Source organism: Acanthopagrus latus, chromosome 2 (genome assembly GCF_904848185.1).
Source record: "Acanthopagrus latus isolate v.2019 chromosome 2, fAcaLat1.1, whole genome shotgun sequence".
NCBI classification, from domain to species: Eukaryota; Metazoa; Chordata; class Actinopteri; order Spariformes; family Sparidae; genus Acanthopagrus; species Acanthopagrus latus.
This window is the reverse complement of record NC_051040.1, coordinates 26,032,663-26,049,975: the sequence shown is the minus strand read 5'-3', so window position 1 is coordinate 26,049,975 and position 17,313 is coordinate 26,032,663. Positions and strand designations below refer to the sequence as shown.

The following is a 17,313-nucleotide window of genomic DNA, read 5'->3' as shown; positions in this document are numbered from 1 at the left end:
CTCTGTTTCTTGTGTTAAATCCTTGAAAACATGGTCTCTAGGCAACTTTTAAACAGGCTGGATAATAGCTATGTTCTATCTGGCCTTCACCTGAAACACTCCTCTGAGATCGCTCTCCCCAGGCACATGTGCAATATTCGAATGCATGTTGATTCTGTTGATGGCACCTGATCCACTGTTTCTCAGTATTACTCATGTCTGTGATATCCCTGAGGTGTTTCTGATGTTCACTGAGAGTATTTCTCAAACAAACAATTTGATTTTGAAGTCTTTCACAAATAGTTCCAATGTCATGGGCCTCCTGATCAATGTGGTAGTAATGGCGGTATACTTAACCAAATTATGTCATTAATGTCAATGAATGATATTAAACTATTTGTTTGATGTGGTGTCTCATTAGTAGTTATAGTGATAACATCTGTATACAGTTTTTAAACTTTCAAGAGCTTTCAATTGTCATTTTCAAATTCTTCTGGAGAACAATAGTGGAGAGCGATTGTTTTTAAAGGGGATAAATAGCCACAATATTTGCATTTCCATTAAATGACTCAGTATTACTGGTGCACCGCAGAGTTTTCTTGCCCATAAAGTTTACATTCAGTATCACTCACAGAAGCGCATTGTATATCTCTGAGGTTTAACAATTATTCTTTATTAAACATTTGAGACGTCTCAAACATCATGTTTCCTTTCTCCCTGTAGGTCACTTAAAATAGTTTGAAAACATTTGTGGAAATGTGTATGTGCAAATAATGCAAAGAGAAATATACACTGATCAGCAACAACATTAAAACTACCTGCTTTGTGTGTCCTGTGGTGTCTGATAGAGTTGGGTGATTGATCTGAAAATAATACCAATACTCCTAAAGCATTTGAATGGATTCGCTGGATTCGATCCATACAGAGGGATTAGTTACAGTTTCTCTCTTTAGACATATTTGCATTTCATCAACAAGTACAGTTGTCTAAACACATTAATACATTTTCTTTATTAGTGTGAAAACCTGTTTTATAGATTTGTTCCAGTAATGTACATATGTTTGCATAAAGAGTGGGCAAGTGGGAACCAAACACAAGAGGTCACTCAAGAAGCATTTAATGCCAGTCTCTCTCTCTCTCTCTCTCTCTCTCTCTCTCTCTCTCTCTCTCTCTCTCTCTCTCTCTCTCTCTCTCTCAGTTTGGGGTTGGTTATTTTAGAGACCCCCACAAAGCTCAGATTATAACTCTGTGAAAACTCTCCAACAGCCATATGAGGAATTTAAGTGGGCATCAGGAGACCAACCAAATGGAAACCCGGTGACATCCAGAAAGCGGGACAAACAGCATGTTTGTGTTTTGTGTATATTCATGTTGCATGACAACACAGAGGTCTGCACGCTATGGCCTCTGGCATACTATTGTGGAGTGACAACGTACTACAGTTTAAAACCTGTGGATTTCCTTTTAGCAGCCATAAATCATGGCCAAAAACTCTTCTTAACTCTTTCTGCATCCTTTGCCTGATTGTCATCATGATCTCTTTCATTGGCAGTAACCAGTAGATTGTGCTGGGACATGCTGGGTGGCGCTGACAATAAGGTCATTCAGGGTTGAAAGTCTTAAATGAACTTCGATATTATAGGCCTATAACCTATTAGATATGATGAAATAATAAATTAAGGTTACGATAAACTGGACTGCAGCCCACCATGTAATGTAATTCTCTTTTGAGGCCACCTGATGGTACTATAGTAGATTTGTAATGTGCAAGAATAAGTACACATAATAAATGTTCAGCAGGAGAAGAGACGCAGATACATTATAATGATAGTACTAATGAAATTTATTATGATATTGCTTTTATGCTCAAATATCACAGAGTGGTCCAGCTGGGTGGGATAAGAGTATGCTTTCAGGCTGCGGTTCCAATCTGGTCTAGGATGAAATGTTTTTATTCTGTGATTTGATCTCGAGTAGGCTCTGTAACTAATAAAAACACACAGGGAACCATTAAGGATTTCACCAGAGGCACGCAGAGGCCAGCTAGTTTTCTAACATACAGTCCCCTCCAGAACTATTGGAGCAGCAAGGCCAGTTCTTTGATTTTGATTATTAAAACAATGAATAGCGCAGAATGTCTACTCTCAGTTTTAGCTCTGTGTTTTGCCTCTGCAGACTGCATTAACAAGCTAAACGTGTACAACGTGAAGACCAGAGAGCTGTTTATAGGAGAAAAATTAGCAATTTTGATGCTGATTGAAGACTGAAAATCAATCAGAGCCATTGCACAAACATTGTCCATAGCCAGTACAACCATTTGGAATGTCCTGAAGAAGACAGAAACCACTGGTGTACTCAGCAGAAGACGTTCAACTGGTAGACATAGGAAACAGCAGTTGACAACAGAAAAATTGTGAGAGATTGGGTTTTGGTTACAAAAAAGTACAGAAACAAGGCTCATAAATTCTGGGACAAAGTTTTATGGACTGATGAGACAAAGATGTCTTTTCCCCTTACAACCCATACATGCACTATATTTTCTTACTTAACCATGTGAAATAAGACACGTTATCATTTCTTCCCTCTTATATTTGGCTAAAACATGAGCCCATATTCCAGATTAAATTAATCACATCTGTCAAACAGATCACACTGTAGCCACAAATGATTTGTGGATACAATGTTTGCTACTGAGATGGTTTTCGCTCAGGCACCGCTCTAGACAGCTACAGCCGGCTGGAGGGGTCCTTTCCCACTGGGCTGAGGAGGATTAGCTGCCAACATGCCGACTGTCGGAGTAAAAAGGGATCTTCTCTTCAAAGCTTTGGGCAGAACATACAGTAAGTCACATTTGTTACATATTCAAATAGCGGACAAATGATCTGCGGGGTTATTTAATGTCATTTTAGCTCTCAAAGACAGAGGAAGACAGAGTACTGCTTGAACTCATTAGCCTGGTGGTTAGCAACACAGCAGCTGCTCACGAGCGGCTAACTTTATCTGGGTTTACTACAACAGTCTTGAATGACAAAAATAAAACATTTTAATTAAATTTCGTACCAGATACAGAATTTACTATTAGCTCATTTCCTCTCGAATTTAAATGAATAAGAAAATAGTGTTTGTTAATGCACTGACATCTCTGTGCTGGATGTTAACGTGATTGCATCATTTCCCCTTGCGTCTGTCATTTAAATCTAAGCAGTGTGCTGTCCAGGAGCAGCGATGGGACCGTGGTAGTCAGAGGTGACTGATCTAAGGGTAAATAAAGCTGTTTTCAGTAATGGCTGTCTGTTTCTTGTTTTAGCTGATGAGGAGTTTGACGAGCTGTGCTTTGAATTTGGGCTGGAGCTGGATGAAATTGTAAGTAAACGTCATCATACGACATCAAACTAAAGTGCATCTTATTATGTGTCCCGTTTACTAACTTACTAGAGACCTTTTTCTAATGGTTTACCTTTTGACTTTTGAAAGTAAAAAACAAAACAAAATATAAAACTATATGGTAATGTCAATCATGACAATTGACACATTACATTGTCAACTGTTAGTGGTACCCATGTGTCAGAAACATCCACTGAACTATAACATGTAACGTTAACAGAACTTTTCTCTCACCCCATTGCAGACCTCAGAGAAGGAGATAATCAGCAGAGAGCAGGGTGACTCCAAGGCGTCCGGAGCGTCTGACATTGTCCTGTACAAGATTGATGTACCAGCTAACCGCTATGACTTGCTTTGTCTGGAGGGGCTTGTCCGTGGACTGAAGGTCTTCAAGAACAAGTGAGTGGTCTCTTTTATGATCGCACTGGTATGCTGCTGTGATTGCTATGATCTAAGTGAAGGATGACTACTGAATGCATGGCAAGCTTTCAGAGAATCATAACAGTACAATTTGGTGCCATTCTCCAAAGTAAGGAGGGTGAACATGTTAAGGAAAAAAGAACTTGTGGTTTGATGCCATTAAAACCTTCCTGCGGATGAAGGCTTTGTTTCTGGCTGTGCGTAGATACAAGGTGCTTGTCCATTACGAGTGTAATGCATGCAGACTGGATTCACTGTTGCTACAGAGATTGTACTTTTATTGCAGGTTGGAGGCACCTCGTTACAGACGTGTCAGCCCAGCCAACGGGGAGCCTCAGAGGCTGATTATTACTAAGGAGGTTTGTGGTAACATTCATAACTTATTGCAAACAAATTGTGTGTTGCCTGAAGCTGTCATTGGTTCAGTTTATAAATCAGATATATTTGAATATTACCATGGTAACCACTCAGTTTGTAACAAATGTGTTTTTTTCTGTGCAGACAGCAGCCGTGCGACCTTATGCTGTGGCAGCAGTGTTGAGGAATATCACCTTCACACAGGAGCGATATGACAGCTTCATTGAGCTGCAGGAGAAACTCCACCAAAACATCTGCAGGTCAGATCAGCTGTTACACTTCAGCTGATTCATCTTCATACCTGGAATACCACCCGAAATGTGGTTACTGTCACTTGTGAATGTCTTGGCTTAGACTCTATAGTGTTGTTAGTCACTTTGTTCCGTGAACCCGCCTTGTACAACCTGAAAAGCTTGAATTTGTTTCCAACACTTTATCTAAAACATCCTTAGTACAGTTCAGTTAAAACTCCAAACAGGATGTGCCCGTTGATTTTTTTTTATTGGGCACTTGTTCTGTGTAAAGTTGTTATACTGACAAAGTAATTCAATTAAAAATCAGCCAAGTGGTGTTTTCTGAGACGTTGCTGCAGCTGCAGCTGCATCTGCACAGGAGTTATGCAGTGTCCAGATGCATGAAATAATTTTTTATCAGATCTATAAACCTGTGCGTAAAAGTTTCATTTCCACTCCCACATTAATCCATAAGTAAATGTAGGAATGCCCTTAAACATCCATTTTTCTATCAACACTTACGCCTGCTCCAACATTAATTAGACCTTCTAGAACAGAAAATGAGAAGCTCAGTACAGAGTAATACAGGTTATTACACAAGACAATGACACAAGGTTGTGCCAATCTGCAAACCATCGTTGCAGTGATAGTTAAGTGCTACTCAATTTGGAATCAAATGAAAAGATCATCAACAGGGAAGTTTTGGCACCAGTGTAAATAGAAGTGATAAAAATAGTTTAAAATTATTTTTAGACAGGAACATAAAGGATCACAACTTTCCAAGCTTTCTAGAAGCCAAAGTGATGTTGTCATATTGTCTGCTTTGTCAGGATAAGCAGTGAAGATGATTTTTAAGATATGGAACAGACAGATATTCTGTTTGAAATGATGTATGACAGAGAAAAGAGACAAATTCTCATATTTGATAAAGCTCAAATGGAAAAAAAAAAAAAATTGACTCAATGACTCAAATGAGCTGTTGAGCAAATTGGCAGATAAGTGTTAGCTACATTGTGAGGCTTTTCTGTAACTAGTTTTCTCATAAATATTTGGTTAACCCTTATCAATATCAGGCTTGAATGAACAAATTCTGGCTAAATTTCCAGTCAAGCTCTGCCAATTCCAAGTATGGATTCAGATAATTAAATTAGTTGAACATAATAATAATAATGGTGTAATCTATCCTCCATACTGTTAACTGTGTGCAGGAAGAGGAGTCTGGTGGCCATTGGGACCCATGATCTGGACACCATCTCTGGTCCTTTTACATACACAGCCAAACCTCCGGGAGACATCTGCTTCAAACCCCTCAACCAGACCAAAGAGTACACTGCCACCCAGCTCATGAGCCTCTACAAGGTAAGACATTGACATTGGTTAGATCAGTCACTTGTCTGTTTGAGCACTGCTAACCCGCTGTTTTTCTTTTGACTCATATAGACAGACAGCCACCTGAGGCATTACCTTCACATTATTGAAGATAAACCTGTGTACCCCGTCATCTATGACAGCAATGGTGTTGTCCTGTCCATGCCTCCCATCATCAATGGTGGGTCTCTGTCTTCTTGTGTCTGCCTTCATCTCTGGCTTAGCTCTCTGCTTATGCTGCATACGATAGATACTTTAACAGTATTGTCTGTCTTACCAGCTAACAAATGGAAATTGTTTCAGGCTTTTTCAACAAGCTTTTTAAGGAAATATTCAAAGATCTTGAGCTGAAGATTCAGATGCACAAGTGGAAATCAACCCTCTGTCTGTCTGTTAATATCAATTTTTATGTGAAATTTTTTTTAGGGGACCATTCAAAAATCGCCCTAAAGACAAAGAACGTCTTCGTTGAGTGCACGGCAACAGACCTGACCAAGGTACATCTGACAGGAGAACACAGAAATCTTATTATATGTTGTTCTGTCAGCGTTATAAAGAAAAGCCGATCCAAACTTGACCTTGTTCTCTCCAGGCAAAGATCGTGTTGGACATGATGGTGACCATGTTCAGCGAGTATTGTGCACAGCCTTTCACGTAAGTCACATATCTGTCTCAAATACTGGATTTATCTCTCCACAGGGAAGAATGTTTAATGTGAATCCAGCTCAGTATTTTGAGGCGGTGCTTCACCGCCCTGTCTGGCTAGAAAGCTGTGTGCTTTTAGGCCCTTCAGGCTATTCTATGATGTTACGGAAGCTGTTTTCCATCAGCTGTCAAATGCATCAGCTGGACCTCATTTCAAGACTTTTAGCTTCATTTTCCAGATTCAAAGATTTAATGTACTTATTGACTTATAAAGTTCCTGTGGGCTTTTCTTGCTGAACACGACCATGCTTTGAGAATGCTGATAAGGGTGTGGCCCTACCATGAACATACTGTAAACTTTCTATGTATTTCTAAGTGCATGTTTGTTTTTTTGTTTGTTTTGTCATCTTCAAACAGCATAACTTATGCCCTGTGTTAAGCAAATCTAGATAACAATAATTTCTTGTCAAATACAAAACTATTATTCTAAGACTGTTTTTTCTAATGGAATCTTTGTCATATGTGCTATGTTCAAGATACTGATAAAAAGTGCAACATGAGGAATGTAAGAATACCACAGTGAGGTTGATATTTTCTTCTGTTTCTTGCTCTTTCAGGGTAGAGGAGGCTGAGGTGGTGTACCCAGACGGCAAGACCTGCAAATACCCAGTACTGTATTCAGCACAGTCTATCACAATCTTAATCTGCAATAAACTTCTTGTACTGTCTCCTAATGTTTCTCTGCTCTTATCACCTGGTTTGTGCTTTAGGAGCTGGCTTACAGGAAGGAGAAGTTGTCGAGTGAGTTCATCAACCGAAAAGTTGGCATCAAGTAAGTCATTTGGACCTTCTCTGTGTGATAGTGACAGTAAAATATACAGAAAAAATATGGGAAGTAAGTGTAGGGTAGTTAAGATGCATTCAGTTTATTAAGGACTTGCCAGTTTGAATAGACACTGACACTGTGGTACAGTCGCTGTGCAACGTAACAACAAATTGCTTTTTGCCATAAATATATCTTCAGAAATATTAGACATCATTCTTTTTCATGAACAGTGTTTACTTTGTCTTCTCCTGACAGTGAGTCAACCGAGAAAATCGCCCAGCTGCTGACCAGGATGTGCCTGCTCTCTCAGGTCACTGGCATCGGTGATGAGATTGAGGTGGAGATCCCGCCCACACGCTCAGATGTCATTCACGCTTGTGACATCATGGAGGATGCCGCCATGGCCTACGGATTCAACAACATCCCTCGCACCACACCACGCACCTACACCGTAGCCAACCAGGTGCCTGGGATTTGTCCCTGCATGTTTGATTTGTGAGCAACTGAATATCATTGTATTCTACAAAATACTGTGTGTGATCTTATACATTTGCTCTACATGTTCTCAGTTCCCACTGAATAAACTGACAGAGCTGTTGAGACAAGACCTGGCAGCTGCTGGATTCACAGAGGCCCTTAACTTTGCCCTGGTAAGAAAAAGACAAATAAATATTGAAGCAAGCACCTTTTCTTGAAATAAGCTTTTGAGGAAAAAAATATTGCAGTGTAAACATGTCCCTTCTCTCTCCCTGTAGTGTTCTCAAGAAGATATAGCAGACAAGCTTGGGAAGAAAATTGCAGACACAAGAGCGGTTCATATCTCCAACCCTAAGACAGCTGAATTCCAGGTAAAGGAGTTCATAAGCAATTCTTTAATTAAAACTAGTAAAGTAAAGTAATGTTTGCAGATTTGTATGAACTGGATATAATGGAAAATAATGTGAGTGTTGCAATATTACTTTTGAAATACAATGAAAATGACATTAAATCAAGAAATTTAAATACATCTGCTGTTAGGGTCATTTTTCTCAGTAAAATTAATGTCATAACACGAGAGGTTATTTAAAAATGAGGAAAGTGGGTAAAGGGATTATTTAGTACAACAAGATGTTCCCACACTCTCCTAAGTTGGAGTGTTATTTTACCAGAAGAGGGCACTCTGCTCCTCTCTGAAATGCTGTAGCTATGCATCAGGCGTTACAACTCTTTGTCACCACCAGGTGGCGCGCACTACCTTGCTGCCTGGCCTGCTGAAAACTGTGGCTGCCAACAGGAAGATGCCCCTTCCCCTCAAACTGTTTGAGATCTCTGACGTGGTGCTGAAGGATGAGACCAAAGGTAGGCATCTGCATGTGTGACGTGGAGGAAGTAACCATGTCGTGTTGCATATCACACAACACAATGCACTGTACTGTTCTATGGATGGTCACGGTGTAATCCACCAGTGGTATTGCAAAATAATCAGGTAACTGAATATTTCTGTTTTTGGTTGAAGAATTTTCGTAAAAATCATTTTATGATACCAGGATGTTAACTTATTACCCAAGTTTGGTAGAGCTTTTCAAAGACCAAAGACAACAATGAATATAAATATGTAAAAAATGAAAAAAATATAAAAAATACACAAATAGTTTCTCCTTCATTATATCAGAATTGGAACCCTCACTGGTATGCACAATATTAATGATCTAGTAAGTTATTGGTATAGTGCTGTCCACAATGTCCCTACCACTCTCTCCCTCTTATCCCACCAACCAGATGTCGGGGCGAGGAACAGCAGACGTTTCTGTGCCGTTTACTACAACAAGAGTCCTGGCTTCGAGGTGATCCACGGCCTGTTGGACCGAACCATGCAGTTGCTGGAGGTGAAGCCAGCCCGCAGTACTGGCTACCACATCCAGGCTGCAGACGGTAAGAAACCCTGAGAGGGATGGCTGTGGAAACCAACACTCAGGCCTCTAGGAATGTTCTTAAGAGCTAGCTGTGCGTAAGATTGGATATATACTGGGAGAAGGAAATACCTGCGGTATAATTTAACCCCTGGATTGATGATGGAAAATGGTTATTTACTTGGCAAGCTGGTGAGCAAATGGATCTGGTTCACATGAGGTTAAAGTTCAGGAATTGTTGTGATTTATATTAATCCGTTCTATAAGTAGCAGCGACTGTATTGTTTTTGTTTTTTTTGTTTTGTTTTTTTTGACAGGGCGTCATGTACCCTGATCTAATGACAGGGCATTTCCATGGCATGCACAATTTAAATTTAACACAATTAGTTGGCAGTGTGGGGGGTTTGTGTAGGGTTTGATCTATGGAGCACATAGACAAAAAACTTGCTATACATAAATAATCAGAATAATAATAAAACAGCTGTTAATTGATCCAAGTTACAGAGATCTGAGGACAAGATTGTTTGTCATGGTATCTCTGCAGCATTACAGTACTTCATTATAATGCTGTTTATCACACATTTTGTGACTCGAGACAAGCCAGTTGAGATTCTGTATTGTGCAGTGTAGAAGTGATTCAACCCAAAATGTGTCTGGATATTGTTTTCACTGAACCACTGGTTCACCTGTCATTCAAAACAGTCCCAGGCTTTTATGCAGCATTATAAAGAGCCCAGATCCTCTCAGCTGTAGTGGCCTAGTTGTCTTAACACTAGAATGACTTAAATCCACTCATCTTCTCCAGTCTCATCTGATGCTGTCCGGTAATCTCTCTGTTTCTCAGTAACAGACACAAACTAACATTAAACAGATGTGCCCTTGGGTCAAAACTACTGATGCTCACATCACCAACACACAAAATGTCATCCAAGCATTATTTTTGAACCTCTATCTAACTGACCTCCTGTATTTGGCAAAGTCATTCTGTAAGTGTGGTTTGATGTTGCCCATTTTTGAAAATCATAACTCGAGAGAAATTAATGGAAATGCCACAATGTTAAAGAAGGTGAGAGAGAGTCCTATTGTAGATCAGCCCCTTTATCCAGATCCACATACATGAATGGGGTCTCTTCTGGGCTGAGACCAGTTTTGTTGGAATCTATCCTGAAGTTTGTGTAATCCTCCTGACAAACCAGTCAAACGGCAAACAGACACCCGTGAGAGCATAACCTTTTTGGTGGAGGTAAAAATGTATTTTTCTCATTAAAAGCAATGCCATCACCACAGTGTCTATGACAGTTGTGCAACATCACTTTAAAGTTTTAGTGTTTCAAGAGGTTTCATTGTAAATGGGAGAAGATCAGGGTACACAAGTACACAAATTGAAAACTTAACAGTGTTACGGTAGACCGCGTTTGACAACTTGTTGTATACAATGATTATATTCGATAGGTTTTAACTCATTTGCACTAGAAACCCCTGTAATCAAAACAGACAATAACAATCTATGAATGAACAGATGTGAATTTTAGGTCATGGACTCCAACTTAAATCTACGGCCCCTTTCTGAGAAACTTGCTTTTGAACCTTTTCTGAACCACGTTTGACTGTATTCCATGTACTTCCTCTCCTCTACCGCTAAAATCACTAACAACATCACCTCACACAGATAAATCAGGATAACTGTTATTAGCCTATAACGGAAATCAATTAGCATCGGCGTTCAGCGTTCTGTCATCATTCTGCTCAATATAACTCAAAGATGTCATACCAGTACTCGTGGTTTGTGGTTGTGGGCCAATAACTCATTTTAGATAACTTCCCTGTGTCTCTGATGATGAAATGCATCTGAGTGAAATCATCATAAATGAGATCGGCGAGTCAAGTCATGTTGCATCAGCACTCCGAGACTGTAACACTTTGATAAGCTTCAATCTGAAAGGTTGTTTTGCACTTTAATGGGGAACAACAATCGTGTAAATGGAGAGCTGGTGAGAGTTTCACTTTCACAGCAGTTACATTAACCAGTAGTGACAGGTGACTGGAACAATAATACATGCAATAAAGTTCTTTGCAGATAGAGGTATGACTCAGTAGAGTTTCATCTCGATAAGGCAATTGATCTGTTCGACTTAAGGCTCTGTAGCGCTGTTCTGGCCAATCTGTGTCCATTTTGGCCCCCATTTTCCCAGAGAGACTCTCAGACATCATTTGAGTTTTGGATCCTCTTTCCATACTTCCTCTCTCACACTCCAGCCTCCTTCTGGCTTGCACGCTCCAAGGTCACACTGCAGGATATCCACTCAGGCTCCGTTGGCCCATTCAGACTGCAAATCAATGGGCTCAAGTATCAGTGAATGAGAGCAGTGAGGAGAGAGGAAGGCAGACATGGGAGCGGAACAAGGCATGAGATGAGACTAGAGAGGGAGGGGGGGAGGGGTGGTGGGTGACAGGAGAGCGACAGAGTGACGGCTGGAGGCGTAAGCAGGAAAGGCTATGAGAGCGTGTAAAGTCTGCAGTGTGGGAGAGTGCACGGGAGTCACGTCACCCACTGCAGTGCTGAGCAGCGAGACAGACTGGCACATACACACCCACCCACGGGTGCTTAGACTGCCCATCTGACAGGCACACACACACGCGCACACTCACACACTTAAAAGGGAGCTGAAATGGACATGCTCTCACAGAACGCACTAATGCACAACATACTGGACACACACACCCACTCAGTCCATCCTCTCTGCTATTTTTTTTTCAACACTTTATGCACCATTAGCCTAAGACCTCCCGCCACATATGCCAGTGTGTCCTTAACCCCATTACAAGGTCATGACCCCAGTCTAAGAGCTCACCTGACTCAGACACACAACGTCAGGATGCATCCATCAGCGGGCTGAAACGGCGCTACAGATAACTCGCCATCACTCCTGGCACAGGCAGAGTGAGTGGCTCAGGGAATACATGTCAGCTGAGTTTCCTCCACTCAGCGGGGAAGCAGGGATGAAATAACGAGTCAGGGGATCCAAGTGGAGGAAGGAACCACTTAAGAGGCAGATGCCTGTGTTTCACTTAACAACTGTGTCCAATGCAAAGTCTTGGCCCGTACACCCTTTGTTAGGAAGGACATCATGTTCATGTTCCTTTTTCAGTAATTGACACTAAGTGTTTTAAAAGGTTCATAGTGATGCTTATGTTTTTTTTAAACCTGCAATTTATTTTTTGAGGCCACGTGGGGACAACAGAAGGAAGTTGTCACCAACCTTTAAAGGTGTGTAAATGATTCAGACTTACCAAATGTCTGGGAATTGCTCCAATAGATCACCTCAGCTGGCAGCTGCAACACTATGGTAGCAGCATAATCCTTTGTGGGAACTCTGACTGTAAGTCACGTCCACTAAAGGTGCTGGCCATTGCCGCCGACAGTCTGAGGTTGTTATTCCTGACTGACAACGTTACGTCAACAATTTCTACAGAGATAGACCTTTGTTAAAATGTAAGATCATTTTTGGATCCAGAAAAACCCAAGTCTTGCTCAAGGAGCAGTCTTGTGTGGAAGCGTGCGTCAGAGTTGGAGAGAGGAGTTTGGAGTTTACCCACTTGAACTGCCAGCGAGAATATTTTTCCAAAGTCATGGCTGACAATGACATTCTAGATGAGGAAACAACTGTAACAACTCATTTCACCCATTTTCAGAGTGATTTTCTTTAAACAAAACCTATATTTATGCTTACAAACAGCATAACAGTGATGCAAAATGCATATATTCACCAGCTAACCCATAACTGTGTCAGTGTGGTGCTCTGTGCTGATCAGGTAGTGTATAGTGGGTTTTTAGACAAAACAGCTACTGAAAAATGATTCTATAGGAGCAGTGACAATGAACCTGAACAGTAAAGTTTCAGTAGGACAGATAAACAATGAGCTGAAACTCACTGCAGATCTCTGTAAAGATGATTTAGATGCAGATCCGGTGTTTTTCCACGTTAAACTTCGTTTTAGCAATATTATTGTATTCCTGTATCTCGACTGTTACTCTGGTGAACGCGTTACATAACCAGTAGAGATCATATGCAAAACTATGAAAACAAGACCTGGAATTAAATATATTATTATTATTATTTACTCTTTTCAGCATGAAAACTCAGACAACCATAAATAAGACCCATGACAATGAAGCTCATACTAATAATCCTTGGACATCCCTGATACTGGTAGTCATTTTACGCATGTCAGCAGCTCTTTTATGCAGGATGAGGCATTTGTTGCTCCAGTAAAAAGCAGTGTGAATTCTCTGTCTAGTTGTCTAAAATAGTCATAAATCCTTAGGCCCAATGATAGCGACACCAGCCAGTTATATTTCAGTTATCTGATGCAACCCTCTAAATCTCCTTTCCATTGAAAGCCTCGCTGAAAGTTGGAGGAGAGTGGGCGGAAAGTGGCCCGGCTCAAGTGTAGGATTTTCATTGACTGATTGGTTATTTAAGATGTACCGGAGCTATTTATATAGTTGCCATGGCATCCCGTTCATGGCACAAGTGGATGACGTGTGAACCGACGCAAGCACATTCCAATTTAATACACCTAACTGACACAGAACAGACAAGTGAAATGAATGGGATGAAGTCTTTCAGTTAAAATGTCCCTGCCTTAGCTGCCATGTCACACACACACACACAAATACACACACACACACTTGAACGGTTGAAAGTACAGTCCATGTGTTTTCCAAGCCTTCATACATAGTGATGAGTGAACATCTAAGCAGTGGGCTCTGGAACCTATTAGCAAGGCAGCGTGGGAAGAAGCAGTGCACTATGGGAGAATGCCATGTCTGTGTGTGTGTGTGGGGGGCTGTTGTCATGGCAACCCCTGTATCTTGTTAAATCTCTGACAAGTCTGTCTTTCTGTCTGTTTGCATGTCAGTGTTTTGAACAAAGTGAGCGAACGCCTCTCACATTGACATGTGTGTTCTTTCATCTGACTGTCAGTGGAGGATTTTTATTCCTACTGGACTGAAGTGACCTCTACACTGACACACAGACTGGAGCATCAGATTTTAATCAGAGGGCGAAATGTATGTAAGGTTGACCCGGACAGTTAACTTCAGAGTAAGGACTTGTGACATTTTCATATGAATGTTCATTTTAATTCCCTCTCCAAAGTTTTTTTTTTTTTTTTTTTTTTTTTTTACTTCTGGTCAAGCTTTCCTTGGAAAAATGATGTGGTGAACAGGAAGTGATGCCTTATGGGATTTTGGTTTGTTTATAATGAATGAATGAAGAACCAATTGTTGTGTGTGGGTGAACAAATGATTATCAAGAGAAAATCAAGTAACAAGAAAGGCAGCAGGGTACCGCCCACACTGTGTGATTGACTCATCATCTCTGTGATATGATGTGCATACTTAAGATGAAGGCTCGATCAATACTATGACATCAGTGACATCATCAATACTTGGAGAAAAATAAAGGCGTCTGCAGTAAAGTGCAAATGCATCTCGAGTGAGCATGTTGCAAATATATAGTGGCAGAATCATGATCCAAGTACCCAGAACAAACAGATGGCATGTTACATAGTAACACACTGGTCATAAATAATTTGCCAGGACACAAACAGATTGCATTCAAGTGGAGGTGATAACTGTTGATTTACAAAGCAAATGGCAAGAGGATGTGATCTGTAATTCGTCCTGACAGTCTGGGCTTCAGTAAGAAAAGAAGAAGTCAGTGCCAGGTGTAGGTGTTCTCCACTGAGTGATATGACCATAAACTGTGTTCTCCACTGAGTGATATGACCATAAACTGTCTTCTCACTTAAAGTAATGATTCATGTCATATTAGTTCATATTCCTCTATGTTTGCTTCTTTTTTGTCTTAGATTCCACCTTCTTCCCCGGTCGCTGTGCAGAGATCTTTGTCTCTGGGAAGAGCGTAGGGCGTCTCGGGGTCCTCCACCCAGACGTCATCAGCCGCTTCGAGCTGACCATGCCCTGCTCTGCCCTGGAGATGGACCTCGAGCCCTTCCTGTGATTTCACCTTCCTAAACTTAAACCCTATCCTCAGTAATACATAGCTTATTTTCCCGGATCAAAACGGAAAGCAATGAGATTCATGAAGGAAATACATGAGGCTCTACATTTGTTAAAAAGATGTTGAGTGTTTGGTTTTTGGGGTTGCATGTGCATGAGAAAACTAAAGGACCAAACTGCAGCATTATGTGGAGCCATTGTGTTTTATATATCAGTAACAAGGCTGTTTTTACTCAAGTCAGAAGAATTAAAAATTAACAAGACTCCATTGTGTTTGTGACGTGAATGGTGTGCATCTGTGTGTGGGCTTGCACATGCATGCCTGTTCTTAATTTAGGTTACTTGTGCCTTGGGGTTGGTGCATGGCAATTAAACTCAGTGACTCATTACCTGTTGCTTTGTTGCCTTGGTTCTTCCAGTGGCCACACTGCTGAAACCACCCTCACACACGACGTCCCCATGCAGGAAGCCATCAAGCACAAGTTCCCCACGCAAGACGGATCCTCGCAGGCCCCGTCTTCCCAACCAGCTTCCACAAAAACTGTGTTTGGTGACATGAGCACGCCAGCAGGCCTTAAAGCACTCAATGATTTTCTGGCAGACAAAAGCTACATGGAGGGCTTCGTGGCATCCCAGGCCGATACTGCAGTGTTCGACGCCATCCCTTCTGCTCCAGAACCAACCCTCTGCCACCTCAGGCGCTGGTATAACCACATCAAGACCTTCCAGAGGGAAAGAGCCAGCCTTCCATCAGCTAAGAGTCAGTTTGTCCTCCCGGCTACTCCACCCTCCTTGACAAACAACACAAGCGACGACGATGAAGACATCGACCTATTTGGCTCAGACGACGAGGCCGAGAGCGCAGAGGCAGCAAGAATCAAGGAGCAGCGCCTCGCCGAGTACGCCGCCAAGAAGTCCAAGAAGCCCGCTCTTGTCGCCAAGTCCTCCATCCTACTCGATGTCAAGCCCTGGGATGACGAGACGGACATGGGCAAGCTGGAGGAGTGCGTCCGAAGTGTCTGCATGGATGGGCTGCTGTGGGGGCAGTCCAAGCTGGTACCGGTGGGCTACGGCATCAAGAAGCTCCAGATAGGCTGCGTGGTCGAGGATGATAAAGTGGGCACGGATCTGCTGGAGGAAACCATCACCGCCTTCGAGGAATATGTTCAGTCTGTTGATGTGGCTGCCTTCAATAAGATCTGAGTCATACTAGCACAGAATAAATTCACTGAATGGTTCCATCTGATGTTTTTTGGTCTTGGTTTAAGTTTAGTGATATGAAACACAATGTTCAACCGCTGTTCCAACGTCCATGTAATACAATAACCAAAGCTCAGGTCCTTCATTTTAAAAAAAGACTGTTGATCCTTTCATACAAGTACAAAAGGTTCTTGCCTTCAACCATCAAATAAAGCCATTTGAACTTCTGCCTGAGCACTTTGAATTCTTTTTGTTTGTTTGGAGTGAAAGTTTTCATCAGGTGGCAAGTGCGACTTCAACCGTATCTGTTGACCCTTTACTGTCATTTCAAAGGGAAATGGTTGCAGCCAGTACCCTCCCACGTGAAAGTGAGCTGTGGAGATAACAAGCCATCTTGTAAATTCAGTCTGACAGGTGCGCCGGCATTCCTTCAAACTCTACTGTAGCAAAGGGACGTTAACCCTTTCATTCCTGCTCAGTCTGTCCTGAATTTACAGTAACCAAGCCCATATGGTGCAGCCTGTTATAACCCGCCAAGTCACATGACTAAGACCTGAACAGGTGCTATTGATGTGAAGTTGCCAAATGTCAGTTAAACTGGTTCTGATAGGGTTTCTCTGACTGGTATGAGCTTGTCTGGCTTGAGGTGGGGTTCTCCTATCAGAAGAGAATACGGGCAGACTTGTACATGACACTGAAATATACAACGCAGCAACAAGACAGTGCTACAGCCCAGACAATTTAAACAATGGTTAGACTTGAGTAAGTAAATTATGAAAACTTTATTATGTGAACATTATATTTGATCTGCATTCAGCTCAGTTACAAGTACATCTTGTCTATCATTCCACGTGGAAGTTGCTTGTATTCGAGAAGTTGGTATGCAAAAAAACAAGTTCAGTTGATAGACATTGAAATAAATATGAATTTAAATATGAAATACATATTTCTCTTCCACTCAGATCATCAGTCTTATGCTATTAG

At 41.4% G+C, this 17,313-nt stretch overlaps 2 protein-coding genes across 2 annotated transcripts in view; one reads left to right on the top strand and one right to left on the bottom strand.

Moving 5' to 3' along the window:
- Nucleotides 1–2,676: 2,676 nt before the first annotated feature.
- On the top strand, nucleotides 2,677–16,563 carry farsb (phenylalanyl-tRNA synthetase subunit beta). The gene is made up of 18 exons (XM_037081003.1): nucleotides 2,677–2,819; nucleotides 3,287–3,342; nucleotides 3,608–3,762; nucleotides 4,070–4,142; nucleotides 4,285–4,400; nucleotides 5,582–5,732; nucleotides 5,814–5,922; nucleotides 6,168–6,238; nucleotides 6,334–6,395; nucleotides 7,004–7,055; nucleotides 7,157–7,218; nucleotides 7,468–7,675; nucleotides 7,782–7,862; nucleotides 7,968–8,060; nucleotides 8,433–8,550; nucleotides 8,971–9,123; nucleotides 14,979–15,126; nucleotides 15,549–16,563. The coding sequence occupies exons 1-18, from the start codon at nucleotides 2,762–2,764 to the stop codon at nucleotides 16,330–16,332; spliced, it is 2,550 nt and encodes an 849-aa protein (XP_036936898.1). The 5' UTR covers nucleotides 2,677–2,761; the 3' UTR covers nucleotides 16,333–16,563.
- A 518-nt stretch (nucleotides 16,564–17,081) lies between these two features.
- Nucleotides 17,082–17,313, bottom strand: part of sgpp2 (sphingosine-1-phosphate phosphatase 2) — a 15,208-nt gene continuing 14,976 nt past the window's right edge. Inside the window, exon 6 of the mRNA XM_037079601.1 lies at nucleotides 17,082–17,313. This exon is cut by the window's right edge and continues 547 nt beyond it. The gene's annotated coding sequence lies outside the window, so the exon portion shown is untranslated.